This window comes from Sciurus vulgaris, assembly GCF_902686455.1.
Source record: "Sciurus vulgaris genome assembly, chromosome: 3".
Taxonomy (NCBI): Eukaryota; Metazoa; Chordata; class Mammalia; order Rodentia; family Sciuridae; genus Sciurus; species Sciurus vulgaris.
Window position 1 is genome coordinate 51524927 of NC_136463.1, and position 26159 is coordinate 51551085.

At 44.3% G+C, this 26159-nt stretch overlaps 1 protein-coding gene and 1 long non-coding RNA gene across 7 annotated transcripts in view; one reads left to right on the forward strand and one right to left on the reverse strand.

The window, feature by feature from the left end:
- LOC306657767 overlaps positions 1–26159 on the reverse strand; it is a 76442-nt gene that overhangs the window by 12071 nt on the left and 38212 nt on the right. For 2 of the 6 annotated variants that reach the window (XR_013762880.1, XR_013762881.1), the window contains exons 5-6: positions 25806–25996; positions 2206–2381 (exon numbers count right to left, since the gene is read on the reverse strand). The exons of 1 other annotated variant lie outside the window; for it this stretch is intronic. This is a non-coding gene — a long non-coding RNA (uncharacterized lncRNA). Of the gene's footprint in view, positions 1–2205; positions 2382–10527; positions 10665–25805; positions 25997–26159 lie in introns of those variants that run through there. 3 more of the 6 variants (XR_013762882.1, XR_013762878.1, XR_013762879.1) reach the window with 3 other exon arrangements.
- Positions 50–21900, forward strand: MYH3 (myosin heavy chain 3). The gene is made up of 39 exons (XM_079134083.1): positions 50–256; positions 2122–2265; positions 2729–2885; positions 3907–3934; positions 4291–4399; positions 5018–5110; positions 5881–5944; positions 6025–6123; positions 7001–7104; positions 7189–7327; positions 7721–7839; positions 7926–8075; positions 8737–8907; positions 8998–9304; positions 9418–9488; positions 10426–10513; positions 10598–10715; positions 11108–11231; positions 11320–11456; positions 11540–11795; positions 12058–12300; positions 12390–12566; positions 12674–12819; positions 12900–12990; positions 13816–14205; positions 14323–14449; positions 15432–15550; positions 15717–15913; positions 16288–16471; positions 17122–17287; positions 17585–17709; positions 18396–18704; positions 18831–19034; positions 19109–19234; positions 20347–20517; positions 20610–20714; positions 20880–20975; positions 21075–21212; positions 21756–21900. Exons 1-39 carry the CDS (start codon positions 53–55, stop codon positions 21780–21782), a joined length of 5823 nt encoding a protein of 1940 aa, XP_078990209.1. The 5' UTR covers positions 50–52; the 3' UTR covers positions 21783–21900.

Genomic DNA, 26159 nt, shown 5'->3' on the forward strand with positions numbered 1-26159 from the left:
CTGGTCCCGGAGGCAGCTGAGCCATGGGTGGGTTTGCCTTGCAGCTGACACCATGAGTAGTGACACTGAAATGGAAGTGTTCGGCATAGCCGCTCCTTTTCTCCGGAAGTCAGAAAAGGAGAGGATCGAGGCTCAGAACCAGCCCTTTGATGCCAAAACCTACTGCTTTGTGGTCGATTCAAAGCTAGAATATGCCAAAGGGAAAATTAAGAGTACCCAAGATGGGAAGGTCACTGTGGAAACCGATGATAACCGGGTAAGACTCTTCACCCTCTCTGTGGGCACCTGACCCCTGTTTCTTGTGGTTGCCTTGTATATGCCTTCATCCTACCTCCAGCCACTTCCAGATGAGGCTTTGGCCCTGATATGCCTCAAAGGAAATGGATTTAGACTTTGTAGGTGTCCTCAGAGAAAGCAGAGAGTACTGGCCTCAGGTTGCAGGGTGGGAGAAGAATCTGGTTGTGGTTGATTAAAGAAATTAACTTTCAGGTGCTTTTATCAATGTTCACAGCACTCTGCTCCAGAGGGAATCAGCTCCATGTGTCTTTAGGGCGTGGAGTTGGGAGTCCAACACTAGGAGGAGTGTTTTTAGAATATTCTCCTTTGGTAGTCTAGGTTTCTCTCTAATTTTGCAATGGCCATCTAACAGAGGAAGTAAGGAAAATGCATAAGGAACCCTAGTGGATCATAAGTTCAATGCAAAACAGCAGCCTCCCTGTATTAGAAATCATGAGCATTGTGGTTCACTACATTCTCTTCCAAGCCATTGTGGGAATGCTGGGAGAAATTCTGGATTTGGACTTTCTCTTTTCTGGATTCTTGAACAGAAGAATATGCAAATGTTCCAAGAAAAGCCAAAGAGTAAGAAACAGAACTAGAAGAAGGTGGGGGAGGGAGGGAAGGAGAGAGAGAGAGAGAGAGAGAGAGAGAGAGAGAGAGAGAGAGAGAGAGAGAGAGAGAGAGAGAGACATGGAGGGAGAAAAAAAGATTGTGAGGAAAATAAAACCTGAGAGACAAGTAAAGGCAATGATGTCATTGAGTTGGGATGAAGGAAAAGGGCATTAAAATTTGACTACTAGTGCTACCAACCATTGAAGTCCCCAGAAGGTGGCTCTCTACATAATTCAGATAAAGGAGCTAAGAATGGGCTTATAAAATGGAGGATGAGAGCTAGATTTCATGAATGATAATCTAGGACCATGTAAAAAGCCCTGTGCAAGGAGGATGATGGTCCTGAGTGGCGTGGATGAATTCCTCCTCGGAGGCAGGGAACAGGCAGGTTTCCACTTGCACTATCTGGAGACACAACAAGGAAAAGTGGCCATTTTCAGAGGAGGTTACACAAAGAAAGGAGGTGGGGGCAGGATGGGGAGAGGAAGACAGCTCCCACCAAGAGTGTCTGAGGCTCTGCACCCCTGAAGCCTGAGGGCCTTGGGGAAGAGAGGAGTGCAGAGGCACTGCACTGCCCGGAACCACCGCATCTGCCTTGTGGTACACTTTACATGGCTTGTAACCCTGTGTCTGCAGAAAGGGCCAGGAGAGGTGAGATGGGGGATCTTCCATGATCATGTGCAGGGAGGGTGGTAAAGGGGGCAAGATGTGGGGTTTGGGGGCTGGACAGCTGCCTTCAGAGCACTCCGAATCTTGGCTAACTCAGAAGCCACCGACTTGGGGATCCAATGCGACCTCCCTCTTTCTCTTCTGTCCCTGCCTCAGGACTGCCTGTGGACTGCCATTTTCTCTGAGTAGGTAGGCAAAACCCTATCAGTTGCTGGAGCTAGATTTCTGAGTAGTCAGCACTTCAGAGCTGAAAAGGTTCCTGATGGCTCCCACTCCTGCTCCCATTCTCCACACCTGCACAGAGATCCTCTTTTGTCATTTCTGTCATTGTTCCCTCCCTCTGGTCTGCCAAAGAGGAAAAGGACAAAGTCCCCAAGTAACAGAAACAAAGCATATTCTACCATCACCATCATAAGCTGCCCGGTAACCTGGTCTTCCCTTGCTGTCAGCCAGGTGTTCTCCAATGTCCACCCTGCTTTCATAAATAAAATGGGTGATAGACACCTACAGTGGCAACACACGGAGAACAGGAGTTAAGCCTCGGGACTCTTCCCCTTTCAGACCCTGGTGGTGAAACCAGAGGACGTGTATGCCATGAACCCCCCCAAGTTTGACAAGATTGAGGACATGGCCATGCTCACGCACCTGAATGAGCCCGCAGTGCTGTACAACCTCAAGGACCGCTACACATCCTGGATGATCTATGTTGGTGGTGATGGGTGCAGTGGCTTTCCTGGGACATCTGACATGGGGGGGAGTGGGGGTGGAGGTGAAGACGTTTGCATGGGTGATGAGGTTTTGAAAGATCTGTGTTTGACCTGCTGTTGAGGGGAAATTAAAAGAAAAAAAAAGGAGGAAGAGAAAAAAATGAGAAAGCAGGAGATGAAGGGTGTAGGAAGAAGAGGGGTTGTTGAAGGAAGGTGGGAGGAGGACAGAAGAGCTGGGAGAGCAGGAAAGATGAGGCCAAGGTGGGGTTGGCATTGTCACTTAATGCATGTGGGAGGTCCAGCCACCCTCCTCCCTGAGACTCAGTTGCCTCATCTGTAAGTAGAAACCATACCTTCCCTCCTTAACGAGTTTGTCAGAAAGAAACACAAATAATAAAGGCAAAAGTTTTTTTAGATATACATACACACATGAGTACATACAGTACATGGTTCCCCCACAGACCTACTCAGGCCTCTTCTGTGTCACCGTCAACCCCTACAAACGGCTGCCGGTGTACAACCCAGAGGTGGTGAATGGCTACCGAGGCAAAAAGCGCCAGGAGGCCCCGCCCCACATCTTCTCCATCTCCGACAACGCCTATCAGTTCATGCTGACTGGTGAGCACCTGGGAAGGAGCACGAGTGGTGACCAGGCTCAGGGCAGCAGTCCCTGCGTGCCGGACCTGCCCCCACCTGGCGTCCAGCATAGGGAAGGGAGGGGAGGAGCCCGAAGAGGCCAGACCATTTAGAGCCTTGTGGACCAGGACAAGTTTGCCTTTAACGCAAGAACTGGTTAATGTAAGGAAAGAAACAGACAAAGGAAATAAAGAGAGAGACAGGAGAAGTCACTCAACAGTGATACAGGTTTATTCCAGACAAATCTGGGGAGGCAGGTCCTGGCAGAGGCTGGAACCCATCTTCCACGTACAGCCTAGTGAAGTTATAGGGGAGTGAAGGGGTGGGGGAATTTTTGCAGTTTGGTCACCACTGGAGGGTTGTCATGGACGGGTTCTTGTGGTCATTGTCATCATCATTCTTTGTGCTAGTCACTCTTCCATGTCAAACAGGATGTTTCTCTAGATTTCTGCTCCAGGCAACGATTCTCATTACAGGATATTGTCTGGGGTTTAGGTTAGGCTGATGTTTGTTCTGGGTCAGAGTGACCATGGGGTGACAATTGTTCTAAGGTGATGGACGGCATTGCCTAAATCAACTTCTCCCTAACTTAAACCACATGAAACTGACATTTTTGTGGGCTAAGACCAAAGATCGACAATTTCCTATGGTTTAACCTGCTGAGAAGCCAATGGTTTTAAGCAGTTTCTTTCTCAAGAAGGATGCTCTTCAAATTCTCCCCTAGGATTAGAAAGAAAGAAAAAGAGAAGGAAGGAAGGAAGGAAGGAAGGGGGGGAGGGAGGGAGGGAGGGAGGACGGGAGGGAGGGAGGGAGGGAGGGATGGGGGGAGGGTGGGTGGGAGGGAGGGATGGAGGGAGGGAGGGAGGGAGGGGGGGAGGGTTGGAGGGAGGGGGGAGGGTGGACTAAAGGAGAAGAAAGTATACAATTTAACTGCTTGATAGAATGGAATTAGGGAGCTCTTTTTTATATTGCCATCAACTCTATTTTATTTTTCCTTTGGCAGATCGTGAAAACCAGTCCATTCTGATCACGTAAGTATCCAAGGAACAGAGTGGTTTCATAGTTGTGGCCAAAGGTGTTATTTGCTTTATTCAGTTCATTAAAAAGTGTTTGGAGCAAAGTCTATGGTGAATAAATAGGTTTGGGATGGGCAAGAAAGCATGCATAAGACCTCAGAAAATGGGAATTATCGATCTTTGAGTCAACTAAGCGAGTGACTATGAAGTCTCCTGCCTGGAGCTGTCTCTCCAAGTGGCCGCTCACTTTTGTTTGATGGGTGTGTATCAGATGTGGTTCAGGCTGTCCAGATGGGTGACATCTATTTATACTAACAGGACTTATTTCCTCTTCTTTTTTTCTTTCTCTGTCTTTTGGTCGCTCTGAATAGCGGAGAATCCGGGGCAGGAAAGACTGTGAACACCAAAAGGGTCATCCAGTACTTTGCAACAATTGCAGCTACTGGAGACCTTGCCAAGAAGAAGGACTCCAAAATGAAAGTATGAAGGGGAGAAAGGCTTGTTCAGTTTCTACTTCTAACCTCTGTCTTAACTTCAGAATTAGGAGGTCAAGTGTCATCACATTTCTTTCCACAAGGAAAGGAGGGCAGGCTAGGATGTAAAATCTTGAAGGCCAGCTGGTCATCTTAGACAACACAGTGTGTTAGATCTCACAGGACCAGATCCTGTGATTTCTTAGGAAACAAGGCTCTAAGGCTTAACGAAGAAGGATGAAATTGGGGGTAGCTCAGGATGCCTGTCCTTTTGTGGAAGAATCAGACAGTAACTGGAAAGAGCAGTAGCCCATACTTGCCTTTGAACCCAAATGTGTAGCCATAGTATGAAATGAATACAGACGACCTAACTGAATTGGAGAATCGAGCATTAGTAATGTCCAAGCAGAAGACCCAGCTAGTGTCAAATATGATGGAATGACAAAAGTGTTTTGAGAAGGGCATGCTGCTGATTTGGTTGGTCCTCAAATTGGTGAGTCAGAAAGGGAGGGACAGGCCTCACCAGAGCTGCTAGGCAGGAGACACAGAGCTGGTGAACAGTTTTTACTGTCATTTTGTGGCTTAAAAAGAAAATCTTCCTTCTTCCCTTGGTTTCGTGCATCAGGGGACCCTGGAAGATCAAATCATCAGTGCCAACCCGCTGCTGGAGGCCTTTGGGAATGCCAAGACCGTGAGGAATGACAACTCCTCCCGCTTTGTAAGACTGAATTGGTTGCAATTGAATCTTATTTGCAGACTACAAGACAGGAAAGATGCCTGTCCTGGGAAGTTTAGAGACCAGTGGAGAGCAAAAATGAGAGAATTAAACAAATAAGATACTTTCATATGAAGTTCAAAAACAGGGCATGTGACAGAATAACTAGGGGTCAGGTGTGCTTTAGATGGGGTTGGTAGGTAAAGCCTCATTGAGGGGCAGTTCTTGGACACGTGACCCAAGATCTGCAGGGATGAAAAGGAGCCAGGCTTGAAAGTCACCAGGAAGAGTAAGGACAAAGCGAAGAGCAAGCACACAATCCCCAAGATGGTGAAGGGCTTGGTACTAAAGGGACCTAAAGAGGATCTGTGAGGTACGTGGGCAGGTTGTCTAAGATAGGAAAGAGGGAGGAAGAGACCTGATCATGGAGGAGGATACAAGCCACAAGAAATCATCTGGATTTTATTCCCAGTACAATAGAAAGCTCCTGAAGGATCCTGTAAAGCAGAATAGTGATGTGGTTTGATGCACATGCTGAAAAACTTAGTCTAGTTGCTTTGCTGTCTGGACACATCCAATGGGTGGGGAAGCACAGACAACGAGGAACAGGAGCAAAGGAGGCACACCACACTGGAAAGAGAAGAAGGGAGAAGTGGGAGGATATATTTAAGTTCAAACGACAGAGGGAAAGGCTCCCATTCACATTGCCCCAGAAACCAGGAGGAGTCCTTAGAGCTGTACTAAGAGCAGGTCTCTCTTTCCCCCCTGTGCAGGGAAAGTTCATCCGAATCCATTTTGGTACCACAGGGAAGCTGGCCTCAGCAGATATTGAAACTTGTAAGTAGATCTACTGGGATCAGATAAGGTCTCAGCAATTGGGGAGCAATTTGGAAGCCAGAGCTTTGTATGTGTTCCAGATCTGCTGGAAAAATCAAGAGTCACCTTCCAGCTGAAGGCTGAGAGAAGCTACCATATCTTCTACCAGATTCTTTCCAACAAGAAGCCTGAGCTCATAGGTGAGGAAGTCACTGGCCAGGTTGGTCTTTCATGCACCAGGGGTTGTGAATCTCTACATCCAATGGAGGACATTTATTTTAGGACCAGGATGTGGCTGTTTGGGCAATGACATGCCAATTTGAAAAATATAATCAGGTGGTCAGTAACAAGATTAAATCACCATTGAATTCAGCCCTGGCTTATCAAAACCTTCTGAATAACAAAGCATTTAATTGCCCTTGAGCGCCCCCTTGTGTTCTGGCACAGAACCCAACCTCTCATCAAATGCTGTGAGGCCCATGCACCACATGAACAAGCCAGCCTGTGGAGAGTCACCCTGTTTTTGGTTCAGTACCTAACAGAGGCATCCGTGCACACTGTCTTCTCTGCTCTCTGGCTGTTTGCTCATCCTTCTGGTCAGCAGCTTTTCAACAGATTTTTAAAAGCCTATGATTATACCAAACAACCTGTGCTTCTGGCAGGCAGGATGGGCTCCTGTCTTGACCTACATTCAACCAATTTTCCCTATTAGCTTTCCCCAACCTACATTGACATGCACTGATCATATTTGAAGCAAGAAAATTTAAATATTCTCTCTAGGGGTTGTTTGTTTGTTTTTGTCATGCTGGGGATGGAAACCCAAAGCCTCAGGCATGCTAGGTAAGTGCTCTACCATTGAGCTGCATCCTAGGGTTGTTAATCTACATTGCATGGGAGATTGCAAAGTCTCCCCTGGACTGTTTTTAGTCATAGCCTTTGTATTGTGAAGCTTTCTTGAGGGTACTAACTCTAGATTTAATTTGGCTCCAGCAGTTAAAGTTCCAGGCCAGGATGCAAGAGCTCTAATCCACAAGGTGATGTTTTCCTTGAATCTCCTCAAACTAATTGTCATTTCAGAGCTGCTGCTCATTACCACCAACCCTTATGACTACCCATTCATCAGCCAAGGGGAAATCCTGGTGGCCAGTATAGATGATGCCGAGGAGCTGTTGGCTACAGACGTAAGTGGGATGGATGAAAAGATGTGGGGTATTCCTCCTCCATCACTGGGGCAATGGATTGACAGGCTCTTCTTTCCATGTCAGAGTGCCATTGACATCCTGGGCTTCACCCCAGAAGAGAAATCTGGACTCTACAAGCTGACAGGGGCTGTGATGCACTATGGGAATATGAAGTTCAAGCAGAAGCAGCGAGAGGAGCAGGCAGAGCCAGACGGCACAGAAGGTACAAAACCCCACAGCAGGCCATAGGTCAGAGCTGGGAGGTTGTTTACCATTTGATGTTTCTCTTGAAAGCAGTTTCTACTTCTGCTACCTAGAAGGGTACAAGACCTTTTTCTGGGCCTCAGGTGCCTATAAGCACCATCACCTTCCACCTTGCCGAATCCCTAGAATGGTCCTATTTCAGATGCAATGAGAAGTAACCAGGGCTTTCTGAAACCTAAGTCTGCCTTTTCAGAAAATTCCCATCATATTCTCTAAGTGACTTCCCCACATAAGCAGCTGGATGATATGGAATGTAAGGCACACCGAGATGAACTCAGTCAAGATTTGAACCACTGAATGATTTTCAGAGTCTTTCCTGCCTTGATGAACAGCATCTTTCTTTTCTTACCAGTGGCTGACAAAACAGCCTACTTGATGGGCCTGAACTCCTCAGATCTCCTGAAAGCCTTGTGCTTCCCCAGAGTGAAAGTTGGGAATGAGTATGTCACCAAAGGTCAAACTGTGGATCAGGTAAGGTTCTGGCTCAAGACCAGGAAGGGATCGAAGTCCCTGATGGTCACTGTCTTCCTACTCATCAGCTGATGTTTCCCCCATAGGTTCACCATGCTGTGAATGCCCTTTCCAAATCCGTTTATGAGAAGTTGTTCTTATGGATGGTCACTCGCATTAACCAGCAACTGGACACCAAACTCCCAAGACAACACTTCATTGGTGTTTTGGACATCGCAGGCTTTGAAATCTTTGAGGTATGTATGATTTATACTCATTCTTTTGTATATCTTTGTATGGGGAACTTATTTTTCATAATCCTAAAGGGACGCTATCAAATGGTCATTTTGTAGAAAAGCTAGATAAAGTAGATCAGGTAAAAGGAGCATGTTGGGAAGGTCTGTATTATTCTGAGAAGTGAAGACTTCTGTAAAGTGGAATTTTAAAGGATATTGCCAAATGCTTAAAAGAAAAAAATGCTATTAGTGACGTAAGAAGAACCAGAAAGAAAAAGAGACAATTTGATAGTAGTAAGTCAATCATGTAATATTTTGTATAATTGTTCTACTGACTCCACGCATAAAAGCCTAGAGATAGTCATCACCGTGTGTATGCTGAACTTGTGGCATAGCTGAGGAAAAACACAAGTCAATAAGGTGCACAGAAGAGTGACCACAAAACAAAGTGCACAAGAGATGTCCAGACTATGGGAACTCAGGAGAAGGAGAAACATCTTCTGGTTTTAAGTTTGGAGAAGTCAGACTCCATGGAGCAGATATGGCCAGAGCCTGGAAGAATGTGACTGCTCAGAAAGTGAATGAATTGGGGAAGGTCCACGGCAGTGAGCAGGGATGCCAGTGGGTCTTTGATTTTGAAAGTAGTCTGACTGTTCACGTGAATGTTATATTTTGGTGTCAGTATAACAGCCTGGAGCAGCTGTGCATCAACTTCACCAACGAGAAACTGCAACAGTTTTTCAACCACCACATGTTCGTGCTGGAGCAGGAGGAGTACAAGAAGGAAGGCATCGAGTGGACCTTCATTGACTTTGGGATGGACCTGGCTGCCTGCATTGAGCTCATCGAGAAGGTATCCTCCTCTGTCCACTCGGTCCCTTCTGCCTGTGTACTCTGCTTTTCACATTCACCCAGATGACCTTTTACCTCATTTTCAATCCAGCCTATGGGCATCTTCTCCATCCTGGAAGAGGAGTGCATGTTCCCCAAGGCAACAGACACCTCCTTCAAGAACAAGCTGTATGACCAGCACCTGGGCAAGTCCAGCAACTTCCAGAAGCCCAAGGTGGTCAAAGGCAAGACTGAGGCCCACTTCTCATTGATCCACTATGCAGGCACTGTGGACTACAGTGTCTCAGGCTGGCTGGAGAAGAACAAAGACCCCCTGAATGAGACCGTGGTTGGGCTGTACCAGAAGTCCTCCAACAGGCTCCTGGCACACCTCTATGCCACTTTCGCTACTGCAGATGGTAAGAGACTCCAGATACAAGGAGGGTATTGTCCTCACATGATCTTCCCTTTGTCCCAGAGTACCCAATAGACTTTGTAGGTCCAACAGCACCTGCCCTCTTGTTTCTTTCAGCTGATAGTGGGAAGAAGAAAGTTGCAAAGAAAAAAGGTTCTTCCTTCCAAACTGTCTCTGCACTTTTCAGGGTATGAAAAATACAAATTTATTTGCTTGTAGTTCATTTAAGTCATATAAAAATGAGAAATGGAGAGATTCTAACCTGATTTATTTGAGAATAGTAATGTTGTCTGAAACTGATCACTGAGGTTGAGTGACAATATGATAACATATAAATAAAGGCCAATAAATGTGGGACCAGAATTCCTTTTCTCTCTCTCTCTCTCTCTCTCTCTCTCTCTCTCTCTCTCTCTCTCTCTCTCTCTCTCTCTCTTTTTTTTTTTTTTTTTTTGAAGGACAAGTTTTATTATGTTTTTGTGGGACCAGAATTTCATTGTCAATTGTATTGCATTTGGCTGGGTTGGCTGGCTAGGGAGGCGAGTTCCCAGCATCAACTCTGGCAACTCACCTTCAGCAGCTCATGCTATGGGAGAAGCATGACACAGCCTTAAAGTTGATTTCAGAAACTGTTTTATACTTTGACTCACTGGGAGGTAAAAGACTGACAAGTTGAGTTTCTCTTATCTGAAATACTTGGGATCAGAAGTGTTTCAGATTTCAGACAAGTAGATTTCTTGGGAATGGGACCCAAGTCTCAATATAGAATTCATTCAAGTTCCATAGATACCTTACGAACACAGCCTAAAGATAACTTTATATAATATTTGTAGTGCACCTGCATTTTGCCAGTGACCCATCACATGAGGTCAGGTGTCATGTCAGCACTCATGAAGTTTCAGAGTTTGGAGCATTTTAAATTTCAGACTTTCAGATTAGGAATGTTCAACCTGTGAATCAGTTATTTGCCTATACTTCCAGCCATAGGACCAAAAAAGGAAAGAGTTCATTTTACTATTTTTTGGAATTCATGATAAATTTAAAACACCTAACTTATTTTTCATGGCAACATATCTGTGTCTTTGTAAAAGCCTTCAGTGGGCTGTTAAATTAATCTTTCTCTTTTAGGAAAACCTGAACAAGCTGATGTCAAATTTAAGAACTACTCACCCTCACTTTGTGCGCTGTATTATTCCCAATGAAACCAAGACCCCAGGTGAGGCACCCGATGGCTTTCTAGAGGGCGCTCAGTTTGTAGGAAATTCTGTGTGAAGCTGATGTGTCTTGCTTCTGCTCTCAGGGGCGATGGAACACAGCCTTGTCCTCCACCAGCTGCGGTGTAACGGTGTGCTGGAAGGCATCCGCATCTGCAGGAAAGGATTCCCAAATAGGATTCTCTATGGGGATTTTAAACAAAGGTGTGCAATAAAAATGTTCTATGTGCTTCTTGATGAGATATACGAAGACTGGAATTTGAGGGCAATGTTGGCATGAAAAAAAATTTCAAAACAACATTTGTAGGATTTCATATAAAATAATAACCTCCCACTCAGTCAAGGTAAACGTACTTGTTTCTTTCATGTTTTTCTCTGGAACTGATCTAATACACAGCATGGCAGAAAAAGCTAAAGCCTAGGAGTCCCAGGGTCTAGATTCAGACTATCAGTTAGCAGTGTGACTATGATCCAGTTTTTTCAGCTCTTGGGAACTTGGTCTTCTTGCCCACAGGAAGAGGGACCTAAAGTGACTGGTCTCCAGGGTTTTTATCTTTGTCAACAGCCTATAATTATTTCTGTGTCTACAATGGCAGATATCGAGTGCTGAATGCCAGTGCAATCCCAGAGGGCCAATTCATCGACAGCAAGAAAGCTTGCGAAAAACTCTTGGCATCCATTGATATTGACCACACACAGTACAAATTTGGACATACCAAGGTAATGCATCAATTCCAAAAGATGTTGACCTTTGTGTCTTGTTAACTTCTTCAGACAACTGACTCATGTCAGTCTTCTCCCCTATAAGGTGTTCTTCAAGGCTGGCTTGCTGGGAACCCTGGAAGAGATGCGGGATGACCGCCTGGCCAAACTGATCACCAGGACACAAGCTGTGTGCAGAGGGTTTCTCATGCGTGTGGAATTCCAGAAGATGGTGCAAAGGAGGTAGAGCAGGGTCTTTGTTCAAATGTGCACTCTTTGGGGAAAAGGGGAGTCTCCTTTAGGAATAAACAATGTTGTGTTTTTAGGGAGTCCATCTTCTGCATCCAATACAACATTCGCTCCTTCATGAACGTCAAGCACTGGCCTTGGATGAAACTCTTCTTCAAGATCAAGCCCCTCCTCAAGAGTGCGGAGACTGAGAAGGAGATGGCCACCATGAAGGAAGAGTTTCAGAAAACCAAGGATGAACTTGCCAAGTCAGAGGCAAAGAGGAAGGAGCTAGAAGAAAAGCTGGTGACTCTGGTACAAGAGAAGAATGACCTGCAGCTCCAAGTACAAGCTGTATGTGTTTTAGAAATCTTTTCTTTCTTTCATTTTTAAAAATCTCCTTCTAGATTTGTTTATGTATTTAGGAAAGCTGGATTCTTTGTGGGATTTTTAACAATTTTTGGTTGGGATAGTCTATAAAGAATTTCATATGGAACAAAACACTGGAACATCACACATCTTAACTCATTAAAGGGAATTGCGATTCTTTTTTTTGTTAATAAGATAATTTGGGTTTATTTTTTATTTTTATGATTCTTTTTTTTTTTTTTTTAAGGAAAGTGAAAATTTGTTGGATGCTGAGGAAAGATGTGACCAGCTGATCAAAGCCAAATTCCAGCTTGAGGCTAAGATCAAGGAGGTGACTGAGAGAGCTGAGGATGAGGAGGAGATCAATGCTGAGCTGACCGCCAAGAAGAGGAAACTGGAGGATGAGTGCTCAGAACTGAAGAAAGACATTGACGACCTAGAGCTGACACTGGCCAAGGTTGAAAAGGAGAAGCATGCCACGGAGAACAAGGTACTCTTCTTGTGGGTCTTTCTTGTTTGATGCCGTCATTGCAATCTGCACTTTATTTCTTCTTATAATTATTTGTGGCTTCCTCTTAGGTTAAAAACCTTACTGAGGAACTGGCTGGGTTGGATGAAACAATTGCAAAATTAACCAGAGAGAAGAAGGCCCTCCAAGAGGCCCACCAGCAGACTCTGGATGACCTGCAGGCAGAGGAGGACAAAGTCAATTCTTTGAGCAAAATCAAGAGCAAGCTGGAACAGCAAGTGGATGATGTAAGTAAACAATGGTAATCAGGATCAGTAGACCTTTCAGGGTTGAAAGCACCCAGGGGTCCTCTTGCGAAGCCTTTGTTCCTAAAAGGAAATGGTGCCTTTTTCAGCTGGAAAGTTCCCTAGAGCAAGAAAAGAAGCTTCGAGTAGACCTGGAGAGAAACAAAAGGAAGCTGGAGGGAGACTTGAAGCTTGCCCAAGAGTCTATATTAGATCTGGAGAATGATAAGCAACAGTTGGATGAAAGGCTCAAGAAGTAGGTCCTAAAAGCACTGGTTTCAATTTTGTAAGTTACTGGGGATTCTGTCTTCATGCAGTGTACACTTCCTTCCCCAGGAAAGATTTTGAATATAGTCAACTACAAAGCAAAGTGGAAGACGAACAGACTCTGGGCCTCCAGTTCCAGAAGAAAATCAAAGAATTACAGGTGGGAGGCTTTGGATTTCTCTTTCATATGTGGTGTCCCTCACTCAGTGTGCAGGGGCTGTCTACTCTAAACCATTTAGAACAAATGGGCAGGACAATGGGGCTGCCTGTCTCACAGATTCTTTTCTTGTCAGGCTGACTCCACAGTGATTAACAGTGATTCCCATACTTCGCAATAAATTCAGTTAAAGTAATCGGACCAACACTCAGTTGAATAAAAAATATCCTGGGTTGGTCACTGCAGGGATAATGACCATGCTGGTAAAGGAAAAAGTCATTTGAAAGGAAATTTAGCAATATTCCTATTTCTCTGGGGGAAAATTCATAAATGGGTTTGTCTGATAGAAATGGGAACTAACATGTTCTTTTATTATTATTAACATGTATTAAAATGTACACATGAAACGGTTTCAATGTGGTATTTTAATACATGCATACAGCATGCACTGATCAAATTCAGCCTGCCTTTATACTACTCCCAATCCTTCCCAACTTCTAGTAATCACTATTCCACATTCAGGTAGATTTTTTTTTTTTTTTTTTAACATGCACATACGAGAACATAAGATACTTGTTTTTCTGTGCCTGGCTTATTTCACTAAACATGATGTCCTCCAGTTCTGTCTTTTTTACTGCAAATGATAGAATTTCATTCTTTTTATGGCTGAACAAAATTCCGTTGTGTGTATGTACTACCTTCTCTTTATTCATTCATCGGTGGATGGGCACTCAGGTTAATTTCGTGTCTTAGCTGCTGTGAATAGTGACATTGTGAGTCACCCTGAGGGAACTGCCTGCCGGTGGAGTGAATGACTGCTCTTTACAGGCTCGCATAGAGGAGCTGGAAGAAGAAATTGAGGCGGAGAGAGCGACCCGCGCCAAGACGGAGAAACAGCGCAGCGACTACGCCCGGGAGCTGGAGGAGCTGAGCGAGCGGCTGGAGGAGGCGGGCGGCGTCACCTCCACCCAGATTGAGCTGAACAAGAAGCGGGAGGCGGAGTTTCTGAAGCTGCGCAGGGACCTGGAGGAGGCCACCCTCCAGCACGAAGCCATGGTGGCCACGTTGAGGAAGAAACACGCGGACAGCGCGGCCGAATTAGGCGAGCAGATAGACAACCTGCAGCGGGTCAAGCAGAAGCTGGAGAAGGAGAAGAGCGAGTTCAAGCTCGAGATCGACGACCTCTCCAGCAGCGTGGAGAGCGTGTCCAAGTCTAAGGTGCTTGGATGGGGTGGGGCGGTGCGGAGCCCAGCTTTCCATAGGGAGACACCATTGCACCAGTGACCCTTCATACCCGACCACTGCCCGACTTCTCTTCCTTTCCTGATCCTTCAGGCCAATCTGGAAAAGATATGTCGAACTCTGGAGGATCAGTTAAGCGAGGCCCGGGGCAAGAATGAAGAGATTCAGAGGAGCTTGAGCGAGCTGACCACACAGAAGTCTCGGCTTCAGACTGAGGCAGGTGAGCAATGTGAGGAAACCGAAAGGGCTGAAACGCACCAGCGCCTGGGAGGGGCAGTGCGTGTGTCTGAGGGAGAGTCTAGGAAAGCACACTTCCAAGAAAGGAGCAATCAAAATAACCTACAAAAGAGACTGTCCACAGTATCCTGACGGAAGAGAATAATGAGTTTAGTAAAAACAGAGAGAGTAAGAAGGGACTCAAAATATCCCCTCGTTTAAGCTCTGTCACAATTAATATATCATCTTGCTTCAGATAAAATCTCATTGGCAGAAATAGGACTAGAAACTGACTCATGGCCTTTCTACTTCTTGATGCACATCATGTACATTCGAGTGTTTTAGAGAATAAAGAGTGAAGCAGGGCCAATCTGTGCAGGGTCTTGGTGTGTAATAAAAATATAAAGGAACATTGTTTGAGGCTTTTACATAGAAAACGTGGCTCCACCCAGAACTGGTCTCTCATCACAGATGAATCCATCTTTCGCTGCATCCATAGCCAAGACAATGAAAACAAGAAGTGTAGCTAGTTGTCACTTCTGTAATAACCTTGGGGGTTCACCTCTGGAGTCATAAATTCCCACCCTTTTTTCTCTGACTTCTGTATAAGCACATAAACCTGAACTTACCATATTCACCCAAAAATTTAACTTCACATTACTAGAGATATAAATCCAAAGTATTTCTCTTAATAACCAGCAAACAGCTGGAAATACCAGCCAATGGGGAGGTTTGATGGGAGTTGTTAAGAACTGCTGGTAATGCTTCAATTTATAATTGTTCTTTTTAGGTTTTCTCACTAGAAACCACTCCTAGCTCCAGTAGTTTACAATGATATCTTGTCAGGTTGTGCTTTCCATTTCTTCTTCAAGAAGAGCCCACATCTTATCATTTATTCTTTCCCCAGATCTTAGTACAGTGCCTTATACACAGTAGAAACTTGGTGAATGAATGAATGAAATGAAAGTATTTCCTTCTGGACACAGGTGAGCTGAGTCGTCAATTGGAAGAAAAGGAAAGCATAGTGTCCCAACTTTCCAGAAGCAAGCAAGCATTTACTCAACAAATAGAAGAGCTCAAGAGGCAGTTGGAAGAAGAGAGCAAGGTACCTTCTCTGAAGGTTTAATTTTCATATACTACCTGCAAATAAAGCAAAACAAAACAAACAAAAATGCGACTTTATTCCATAGGTAATGTTAGCAGGAGCATACCTAGATTGTATGATGCACATAGGATTAAGTCGACTGATGGCTCTTTCTTAACTCCCACAGGCCAAGAACGCTCTGGCCCACGCCCTGCAGTCCTCCCGCCATGACTGTGACCTGCTTCGGGAGCAGTATGAGGAGGAGCAGGAAGGCAAAGCCGAACTGCAGAGGGCGCTGTCCAAGGCCAACAGTGAGGTTGCCCAGTGGAGGACCAAGTATGAGACGGATGCCATCCAGCGCACAGAGGAGCTGGAGGAGGCCAAGTATGCAGCTCTCTGCCTTTAGAAGAACTAGAAACCTTAAGTGATCATAGGACTTTAGAACTACTCAGGGATAAATTTGATGAATTTGTTTTTGTTACTAGATGTTTCCCTGTTGCACGTGCCTTTAAATATAGGGCTGTGCCATTAGAGGAACTTACTGTTAGCAAATTTCATTAAGACAAACAACTTTGATCTTAGTTAGAGACAAGACAGATTATTGACCACAGATTTCGAGCAGACAGGGAATTCTCCTGGGCTTATGAAAGCACAAGGGTGTTTGAATCACTTAGATTAGTGATTCCAACTTGATGAACAGTGATGTTCAAGAAGATTGAAACTTAAATAGCATCTGCTTCTCTTTCATATTCTTTAAGGAAAAAACTTGCTCAGCGCCTTCAAGATTCTGAGGAACAGGTTGAGGCAGTGAATGCTAAGTGTGCTTCCTTGGAGAAGACCAAGCAGAGGCTGCAAGGAGAGGTGGAGGATCTGATGGTTGATGTGGAAAGAGCCAACTCCCTGGCCGCTGCTCTGGACAAGAAGCAGAGGAACTTTGACAAGGTGTGGGATCAGCTTCATCTTGGTTGAACACCACGATGTGGGGAAAATTCTAATGGCCATGGAAGGATGCGACTGGGTCCCATACCTGACTCTTCCCCTTCTCGGCAGGATGGCCTTAGAAAAATTCCTGAACTTCACTAGGATGTGTTTCCTCATCTGTGAAACAGAATGGAAATGGGATGGGGTGAAAATTCCTTTCCAACATTGTCAGTGGATATGAACCAATTCCTACCATGTTATTCAGTCCCAAGCCTTTTTCCTTCCACCGCACCCCCACCCTGTACTGATGTGTCAAGGTGGCTGATACGTGGTAATCTAACTTAGTCCCAACAAGTTTCAGTATGGCAGATAAGGATGATCTGAACCAATGTTTTTAACAAAGTACTTTGAAGTTCAGGGCCATTTTCATGTTAGGAAAAGGGCAATTTAGCCGAGCTAATTCCTAAAAGATCCATTTGCTTTTTGGAGATAGCAATATGGATTACCTTGAGTAAATTTATGGAATAAAATCCTGGTTAGTGCAACAATCAAGAAGGATCCAGACACCACAAACTTAGCACTAACTCAGAGTATTTGCCTTATGGTAATAATTAGTTAGAAGCTTGGAGGAGAGCTCTTAAACAGAAATCCCTTCCATCTTGGTGTTTCAGGTGCTAGCCGAGTGGAAGACAAAGTGCGAGGAGAGCCAAGCAGAGCTGGAGGCATCTCTAAAGGAGTCCCGGTCCTTGAGCACTGAGCTCTTCAAGCTGAAAAATGCCTATGAGGAAGCATTAGATCAACTTGAAACTGTGAAGCGTGAAAATAAGAACTTAGAGCGTAAGCTGTTCCAAACAGTATGAGATGGTCTGAAACCTCCCTTCACACTCCATAGCTAGTGTGCTGGATAGGCGTGACTCTGTTATTCAGATCCCTACACACGTCTACTGATGCACCCTCAGAAAGTGTTCACCATCCAAGCATTATTTTGAGTCTCTCTGTGCTACATCTTATCTCTAGGAAACAGGAGTCCTTAGAATTTCAATAAACTAGTGAAAAAGCATTGCGTTGGTGCTTTGCATGCCTGGCAACCCGTGCAGAGGCATCCAAGTACAATTGAAACTTATTTCATTGCAGAAGAGATAGCTGATCTCACAGAACAAATTGCCGAAAATGGTAAAACCATCCATGAGCTGGAAAAATCAAGGAAGCAGATGGAGCTGGAAAAGGCTGATATCCAGCTGGCTCTTGAGGAAGCAGAGGTAGGCATGAATGCTGGAGAGGCAGCAGCAGAGACAATGAGGCGGGGCCTGGGAGGCAAGCTGACTCCACTCTGTGTCTTGGCTTTTGCCTTTGCAAATTACAGTCCTAAAGCCTTTCCTTTTCCCATCTAAGAGCATAACTGAGGTTGAACAAAATAATACCTGCAAGTTATCTTGCACTTATTGGACAAAGTCATTACATTTAAAGAATGAGCTTTTACAAAATCTCAAGTGAATTTCAAATATCTGTAAAGAGCTTCCTGATCCTGGGAAATATGATGATTTAAATGTGACTGTTGAGCATGGTGGTGCATGGCTGTAATCCCAGCTCCTCAGGAGGCTGAGACAGGATGATCACAAGTTCAAAGCCAACCTCAACAACTCAGAGAAACTCTGTCCCAAAATACAAATAAAATGGGCTGGGGATGTAACTCAGTGGTAGAATCCCCCAATACCATGAAATTAAAATGAGTGTTATTATTGTGTGGTTGTGTAATTGAAACAAATAGCAGTGAAACATATTCTATTTTTGTTCTGAAGATAAATTAGAGATTTTTTAAAAAGTAACTTTGAATAGTATAGAGTTAGATTTAGGAATATTCCATTGAAGTTTTGTTACCCCAAAGGTCTTGTAGCAGACTTTGTAGAGGCACAGATACCATTCATTTTGTTTTTGTTTTTTAAAGGCTGCTCTTGAGCATGAAGAAGCCAAGATCCTCCGAATCCAGCTTGAACTTACACAAGTAAAGTCAGAAATTGATAGAAAGATTGCTGAGAAGGATGAAGAGATCGAGCAGCTGAAGAGGAACTACCAGAGGACAGTGGAGACGATGCAGAGTGCCCTGGACGCAGAAGTGCGGAGCAGAAATGAAGCCATCAGAATCAAGAAGAAGATGGAGGGAGACTTGAATGAGATTGAGATCCAGCTGAGCCATGCCAACCGCCAAGCTGCAGAGACCCTTAAGCACCTTAGGAGCGTCCAGGGGCAGCTAAAGGTTGAAAGAGCTCCCTTGCGGGGTGGGGAGAGACCTTTCTTGTCCTCAAATACTCAAAGATGTAGAGAAGACTCCTGGTCCTAGTACTGCCACTTCAAATAGAATTTTCCTTTTCCCTCTGGCTAGGACACCCAGCTGCACCTGGATGATGCTCTCCGGGGCCAGGAGGACCTGAAGGAGCAGCTGGCAATCGTGGAGCGCAGAGCCAACCTGCTGCAGGCAGAGGTGGAGGAGCTGCGGGCCACACTGGAGCAGACCGAGAGGGCCCGGAAACTGGCTGAACAGGAGCTCCTGGATTCCAATGAGAGAGTGCAGCTGCTGCATACCCAGGTAAGGGCAGGGAGGACAGGATGGGAAGGTTCAGCCTCAGACACAGCAGTGTAATGCCAGTCCTCTTGCTGCAGAACACCAGTCTCATCCACACCAAGAAGAAGCTGGAGACAGACCTCACCCAGCTCCAGAGTGAGGTGGAAGATGCCAGCAGGGATGCAAGGAATGCTGAAGAGAAGGCCAAGAAGGCCATCACAGATGTAAGCCTTTTTCTTCCTGTTCCCGCAGGGCTGTCAGAACCATGCTTCATTAAAGCCTTATGTTCCCTCCTAACCTCCAGATATTCCCATGAGACAGGCGGGGTCTTCCCCAGAACACATATGGTGTACATGTTGCTCCCAAACCACTCCTACCTCCCCTCAAACTCAGCTGTAATCTACTGCACATTTAAAAGTGGGACATAGAAAAAAATGCTTGTTCTGCCCACGGAAAGGCATGTTTTTCTTTCCTTCAATATCTGACTTCTTGCGGAGATGGGAATGAGACCCTCTGCTGTCACTGTTCTAACATTTCTCTCCCCTCCCTGACTATCTAAACTTCCTGGGAATCCTAGAAGCTCCAATAGTGCCACCTGCTGCCTGACAGGAGAATTACTACCTCAAAACTTGCTTTCCTGTATGTTTGTTCATGCAGGACCTTAATTCTCAAGACGCCTTCCCTTAATTTCCCAATCTGTAATACTGGGTATTAAATCAATCTTCTTCAAGTCTCAGGATTCTTTGAAAATATATGTTGGTGTTAACAAAAGAAAGAATTCTTGGAGGGGGAAAAAATCCCAAGAACTCCAGTTTCAAGAATACTGTTTCCCAACCAGGCCTTGGGGATTTCATTTATTAGGTTATCTTATAGCCTTATTTTTTAAAACAATATTGTTTTTTGGGGGGCGGTGTAGGGGATTAAACCCAGGGCCTTGTGCTTGCGAGGCAAGCACTCTACCAACTGAGTCATAAACTAACTTTTTAAAAAATAGTTTTTTAGTTGTAAATAGACACAATGCCTTTATTTTATTTATTATTTTTATGTGGTACTGAGGATCAAACCCAGTGCCTATACCTGCCAGGCAAGTGCTGTATCACGGAGCCACAATCCCAGCCCCTTAAACAGTTTTTATTTATTTATTAACACACAAGTGTGTGTGTGTGTGTGTGTGTGTGTGTGTGTATTACTCCTGCCAATGTGGAAGACATGCTCACTAGTTGTCCTACCTATTACCCTTTTACTTTAGCTTGGCCTCTGGTCCTCTGGGACACCCAGGTTTCAACAGCTCCAAGACCCCTTGTTTTCATCTTTGTGGGTACGCTTTGTTTTTCAGGCTGCCATGATGGCCGAGGAGCTGAAGAAGGAGCAGGACACCAGCGCCCACCTGGAGCGGATGAAGAAAAACCTGGAACAGACAGTGAAGGACCTGCAGCACCGCCTGGACGAGGCTGAGCAGCTGGCTCTGAAGGGTGGCAAGAAGCAGATCCAGAAACTGGAGACTCGGGTACTTGCAGAAGGAGTCCTGGCCAAGCCGGGCCTAGCAGCCTCCCTATTCATGCTACAGCCCCGGACTAATTTCCTGACCATCTCCCTCAGATTCGAGAGCTGGAGTTTGAGCTGGAAGGGGAGCAGAAGAAGAACACAGAGTCTGTGAAGGGCCTAAGGAAGTATGAGCGGCGAGTCAAAGAGCTCACGTACCAGGTAGGTGGAAAGAAGACCTGACAGGCATTTCCTCAGTAAGGTGCAAATGCCACCTTGGATTCTCCGCCTGCATATAGGAAGAAACACCTGAACCAGAAAACTAGCCAGGCCTTGTGTAGCTCTGTTCCCTCTTCTCTAGTGACATTCCTGTTTTCTCATTTTTAGAGTGAAGAGGACAGAAAGAATGTGCTGAGATTGCAGGATCTGGTTGATAAACTTCAAGTGAAAGTCAAGTCTTACAAGAGGCAGGCTGAGGAGGCTGTAAGTCAGGGAAGGGTGTAGCTTTGGAATGGTGGCCTGGTCCAGTTCCTATAGGGAACTCGGAGAGAGGATCTTACCTGCTGGGCTCTTTGGTTTCAGGATGAACAAGCCAATGTTCATCTCACCAAATTCCGGAAAGCTCAGCATGAGTTGGAGGAGGCTGAGGAACGTGCTGATATCGCAGAATCTCAAGTCAATAAGCTTCGGGCCAAGACCCGAGACTTCACTTCTAGCAGGGTAAGCTATTGACCTGGGTGGGACCCATGATGATTGCAGAAACGTTCAAGGTGGAAAGAGCCATAGGGAACCCTTTCTATATGGCTGGGGAATCTCAGACTCTGGAAGAAAAGGAATTTGCTTCAAATCTCTGAGCTGAGCAGAGCCCCACTAAAACCCCACTATACTACTCGGGTCAGTAGTTGACAATACAAAAAACATAATCCAGAAAAGGAATGAGGGGCGCCTAGTGAGCAAGCGCCCCCTGTTGGCATAAGACAGACTGCTGCGGGAATACCCTACAGAGCCAAATGAGCTTGTCTGTAGTCACTTCACAAGTAGGAGAATTATTACTCAGAGTATGGGGCTTGCTCTATTTGATGGCCAGTTTCTCAGGTGATAGGGTGACTTCATGTAGGCAATGGTACATCCGCCCAAGGTCCAAAAAGTACCCTGTGTCCTACCAAAATATACAAATAATTCCCTGATGCTTGCTGGGAGGAAGGATGAAGGTAATAGGTCTCTGCCACCTTACTTGACTAAAAGTGTCCACTTTCTTTCTAGATGGTAGTTCATGAGAGTGAAGAGTGAATGAGCCCTGCTGAAACAGGACAGAAGATATGCAAAATGTATATTTTCATGGTTCCTGACCAACGCTTAACTTCCATGTGACTCCTTTTCACATGCAATAAATTTTATCTTGTTTTCAGTTTGGGGCATTTCATTGTATTTGTCTTCCTCTTCCCAACCTGTAAATAATTCCTCATTAGTTGATTTTTATGCCCAATGTTGAAATCTCAGTAAGCACATGACTTCATAAATGTAATTGATCTGTGCATATGGGAGGGAGAGACTGCTTTGGGTTTAAACTTGAGAGGTTATATAAAAAAGAAAAAATGACAATTAGGTTAGCCCATTGCTTTGGCAGGGGATAGAAGGGAGTTTTTCAAAAAAGTCATGTCTTATTTGATATAAGGGAAACATATATGTTTGGTTCAGAAAAACTCTGACTCAAGTTCAAAAGGTTATAAGACAAGGGATCAGATTGCCCTCCTCTATATTCTACTGGGGAAATATATCTGGAATCTAGTCCATATTTTTTGGGCAGTTGCTCCCTGCAAGCACTGTGCCAGTAGGACTACACAGATGAATAAAATAGTGTCAGGTCCCTTTAAGAGCTCAGTCTAGATCTCCCTAATGTCCTGTTATCTTGACTTGATCTTCAGTATTTCAGAGCTGCACAACCTAAAACCTCATCCCTCAACTCAGGGTGGGTCTGTCTTTATCTAGGAAAACACAGCAGGAGGTCAGGATAACTATCTTGCTGACCTGCTGCTGGACATAGTGTCTTCTAACGTGGGATCATTTGTCATAATTAAACTCATCAGAAAGAGCTGCCAAGTTCCCTTCTTTATCTGATTCTAGAAGATTGAGAAATGACCCAGTTTGACTCAGGTGAGAATTACAGTCCAAGGGGAGTTCTCTTCAGTGCTCAACACCAATTTTAGCAGTTCCTGAAATTTGCCATTAGGATAGGGAGTTGCTATCGAGTCATATTTGACCTGTCAGTGATTTCAAATCTTTTTGTTTCTCAGACCATGTCACTTTGACTTATTTTCAATACTTCACAGCAACACTGTGACACAAAAGTGACTTATTCTTCTGGTGATAGCTTTTCATGAGAGAAAATCACAGCAATGTGAACAAGTCTGATCCACACCCAGGCCAAAGGGCTATGGTCATTCAGATTCCTCTCAGAATTTATGAAGACTGCTATAGATTGCCTTCCATGGAAAGTCGGCGAGAGAGAAAGCAAAAAAGTTTCTCATTGCAAAGGTATTCCAATTATTAAGTAAATTAGAGACAAAAGAACTAGAATATCACCACTTTGATAAGAAGTAGGAACACTTAATGAATTATGACTACTAGTATCATAAGAAAATAGGGAGCTAGATATGATATGTCCCCTGACAGAAGTGCAAGCTGTTACCTACAAAGAATGCCTGCCCAACAGCTTATCTTGGATCTGATCAAGCCTCGGGATGTGACTACCACCAATTTGGAAGCAATAGAGGGGACGGAGACATAAATGCAATAAATAAAATCTAGGATATAGGGAAATAGATGAAACAAATCATCTAGTACTTTCAATAAATTAATTGCAAATAAAAAATAATAGAAAAAATGAAAGAGGAACAATAGATTAAGAGATGTAATGGACATATCCACCAATTGCACTGTAAGGACTTGGTTTGTATAAACAAGTGTAAAAACATAGATATACATATGTGTACTCTATTTTGTTAAATCTGAATATGGGCTGGATATCTGAAGGTGATAAGGGATTCTTGTTCATTTTTAAGGTATGTGGTACTGTGATCATGTTTTCTGAAACAATCCTTATCTTTTAAAAGTACATGCTAAAATATTTACAGATAAGAAAGGTAAAGTGAGCAAACTATCTTTCAAGTCAACTTATTTTACAGAATTTAAGACTTAAAGGATTAATAAAAGAGACTTCTGATGTATTTTATACAAAATGGGGCCTGAAACTTGAAAATCTCGAGAATATGGGACCTGACAGTGTTCACTTATTGCAAAATGTGCCATGTCACACATAGGAGATGAAGTGAAGTTTGATTCTGGAAGTTACCTATGACCATCTCTATTAGGCTTTGATTTTGTGAAGGATACACATGAGAAAAGTTCATTTTCTAAGAGTTACTACTAAGATGAACTTTACCAGTGTTCCATATAGTAAAAGATGCCCATGATTATGAAATCATAAGCCCTGTTATTGAGGAGAGAAAAATGAAAGTAGGAAGCTCCTTCCAAATAAAGAAATGCTGTGCAACATAGGCCAGAGAGGAAAGGTCCTATCGGGCGATGGTGAGGAGAAAGATGAAATCAGTCCCTATTTACTGACCCTTACCGTATGCACTCAGCAACACTATCTCTTGTCATCTGTATAAAGGCTCAATGATGATGAATTTGCCTTAATACACCTGCTTATTACAGATGAAGAAGAAACTGAAACACTGGGTAGGTAATATGTTCAAGGTCAAAATGGCAGAGCTGAGAGCTTTAGATTCCAAGACTGATTCACCCTACAAAGCACTGACTATTTACCTGGGCAGCTGACCAAACAGATAGAAGAAACATCTTGAGGAGATAGATCATGGGACAAAGACGTGTCAAAACTGGGCTAACAAGACCCAAAGTGTACTTCTTTTCTCTCTGATGATGATTTCTGTTAACATCTTTTGGGAATTCCACTACAACCCTTTTCTTGTCTACCAAATTGGCCCACCTCATCCTCAGATAGTCTACCCTCAGACAGTCCATTCCACCATTCAATAGAAACATGGGTGACCTTTAGCTTCTTTGTGATGTCTTCTGGCTCTTTTGTTCATGAACCCTAAAACAGAATGGCAAAAGGGTGAAGGGACTTTTTCTTCTAGTGTACTTCTTTGTATGGTGTAGGGGGTCTGTGCCAGGCTAGCTCAGGCGCAGGTAAGAGCCAATGGAGTCATAACCCAGACCCCAGGAGTTGGGTAAATGCAGGTTTGTGGTGAGCAACCTGCAAACTCATTTATTGCAGGAGAAACCATACATTTTTAGACTTTTAACCCAATCACAATGTGCCATGGGGGATCAGACCACCACGCTCCTATACAGGTTCCCTTGGTAACACTAGGTAAATTTGGGGACAGTTGTTTACTTTCCTAAGTGACCAGAGCGGAATGTACCTCTCCATAGGTATTCCTGACAGGCATGAATGTGTGAAGGTTTTCCTTACACACTTGAGACATTCACAGCTGCTAACCAAGACTTAGGATTTCTCCCAACAGTATGGGATCCCCCATTTCCAAATTTTAGTAATCATTTCCATTATTTTTCCCTTTCTTAAATAAATAGCCACATCCTTCTCTTTTATTATTTTTTTCTGGTATTATTTATTCTTTTCCTGTAATCTTCATATGATCCGAAAACCTCTGACTTTCTGAACTCTTTTTTTAATGTCTTTTTTTAAATTTATTTTTATGTGGTGCTGAGGATAGAATCCAATGCTTTATATGTGCGAGGCAAGCACCCCACCACTGAGCCACAACCCCAATCCTCTGAATTCCTTATAATGAGTCTCCAATCTCAAATCCCAGCAATGGATTTCCATTTGTATTACCTTTTATAATATTTTAATTGTACAAGAAATACATACTCAAGAATAGGATTCAAGAAAGATCTGTCAACCATAGAAGGACTGCCAAGTAGGATGGTAGGCTACTTCTTTATTTGGAACAGATGAGATCTTCACTTATGACTGGCAGGTGTCCCCCTCTTAAGGACATGAGGGACACAGTTTCTAATAGGAGTAACATGTCCTTATTGGGGAAAATGGGCTGCAGCTTGCAGCCTGCCACCAGTTGGTGAGGGCAGCTTTTCATTTCTCCATGCCTGGGTCACCACGACAGCTGAGAGTTTTAATAAAGCAAGTGTGCCTCAGAATGGGGGGTGAGCAAGCAACCCAGAATACAGAGGTCTATTTACACTCGTCCCAATAATCCCACTGCTAAAATGAGCGGAGGCTGAGAGGTGCCTCAGTGATCTTGTTACCTTCAGCTATGCCGAGACATTCCAGAGGCTCCCAGGCTCTCTTTCTGGAGGACTGAAGATGGCTCTGATTATTTTTATCTAAGATGTCGCGTGCTTTCCATGACAGTGGGGAACAAGAAGCTTCAACTCTTGGGCACTTGAGGACTTACCCCATGCTATAGCGAATGAGACAAGACCTTCCTTCAGGAGTCCTGAGGAGATTAGGAGAGCAGGTGATAGACGTTTGCCTAGACCATCCTCGTGGAAAACCCTGACACCACCTTATTGAGGGAAAGAGCAACTTAAATTTAAAAAAAAAAAAAAAAAAAAAATAGAGCATTGTCATCACAGTGACCCAGGGACACAGAGACCAGT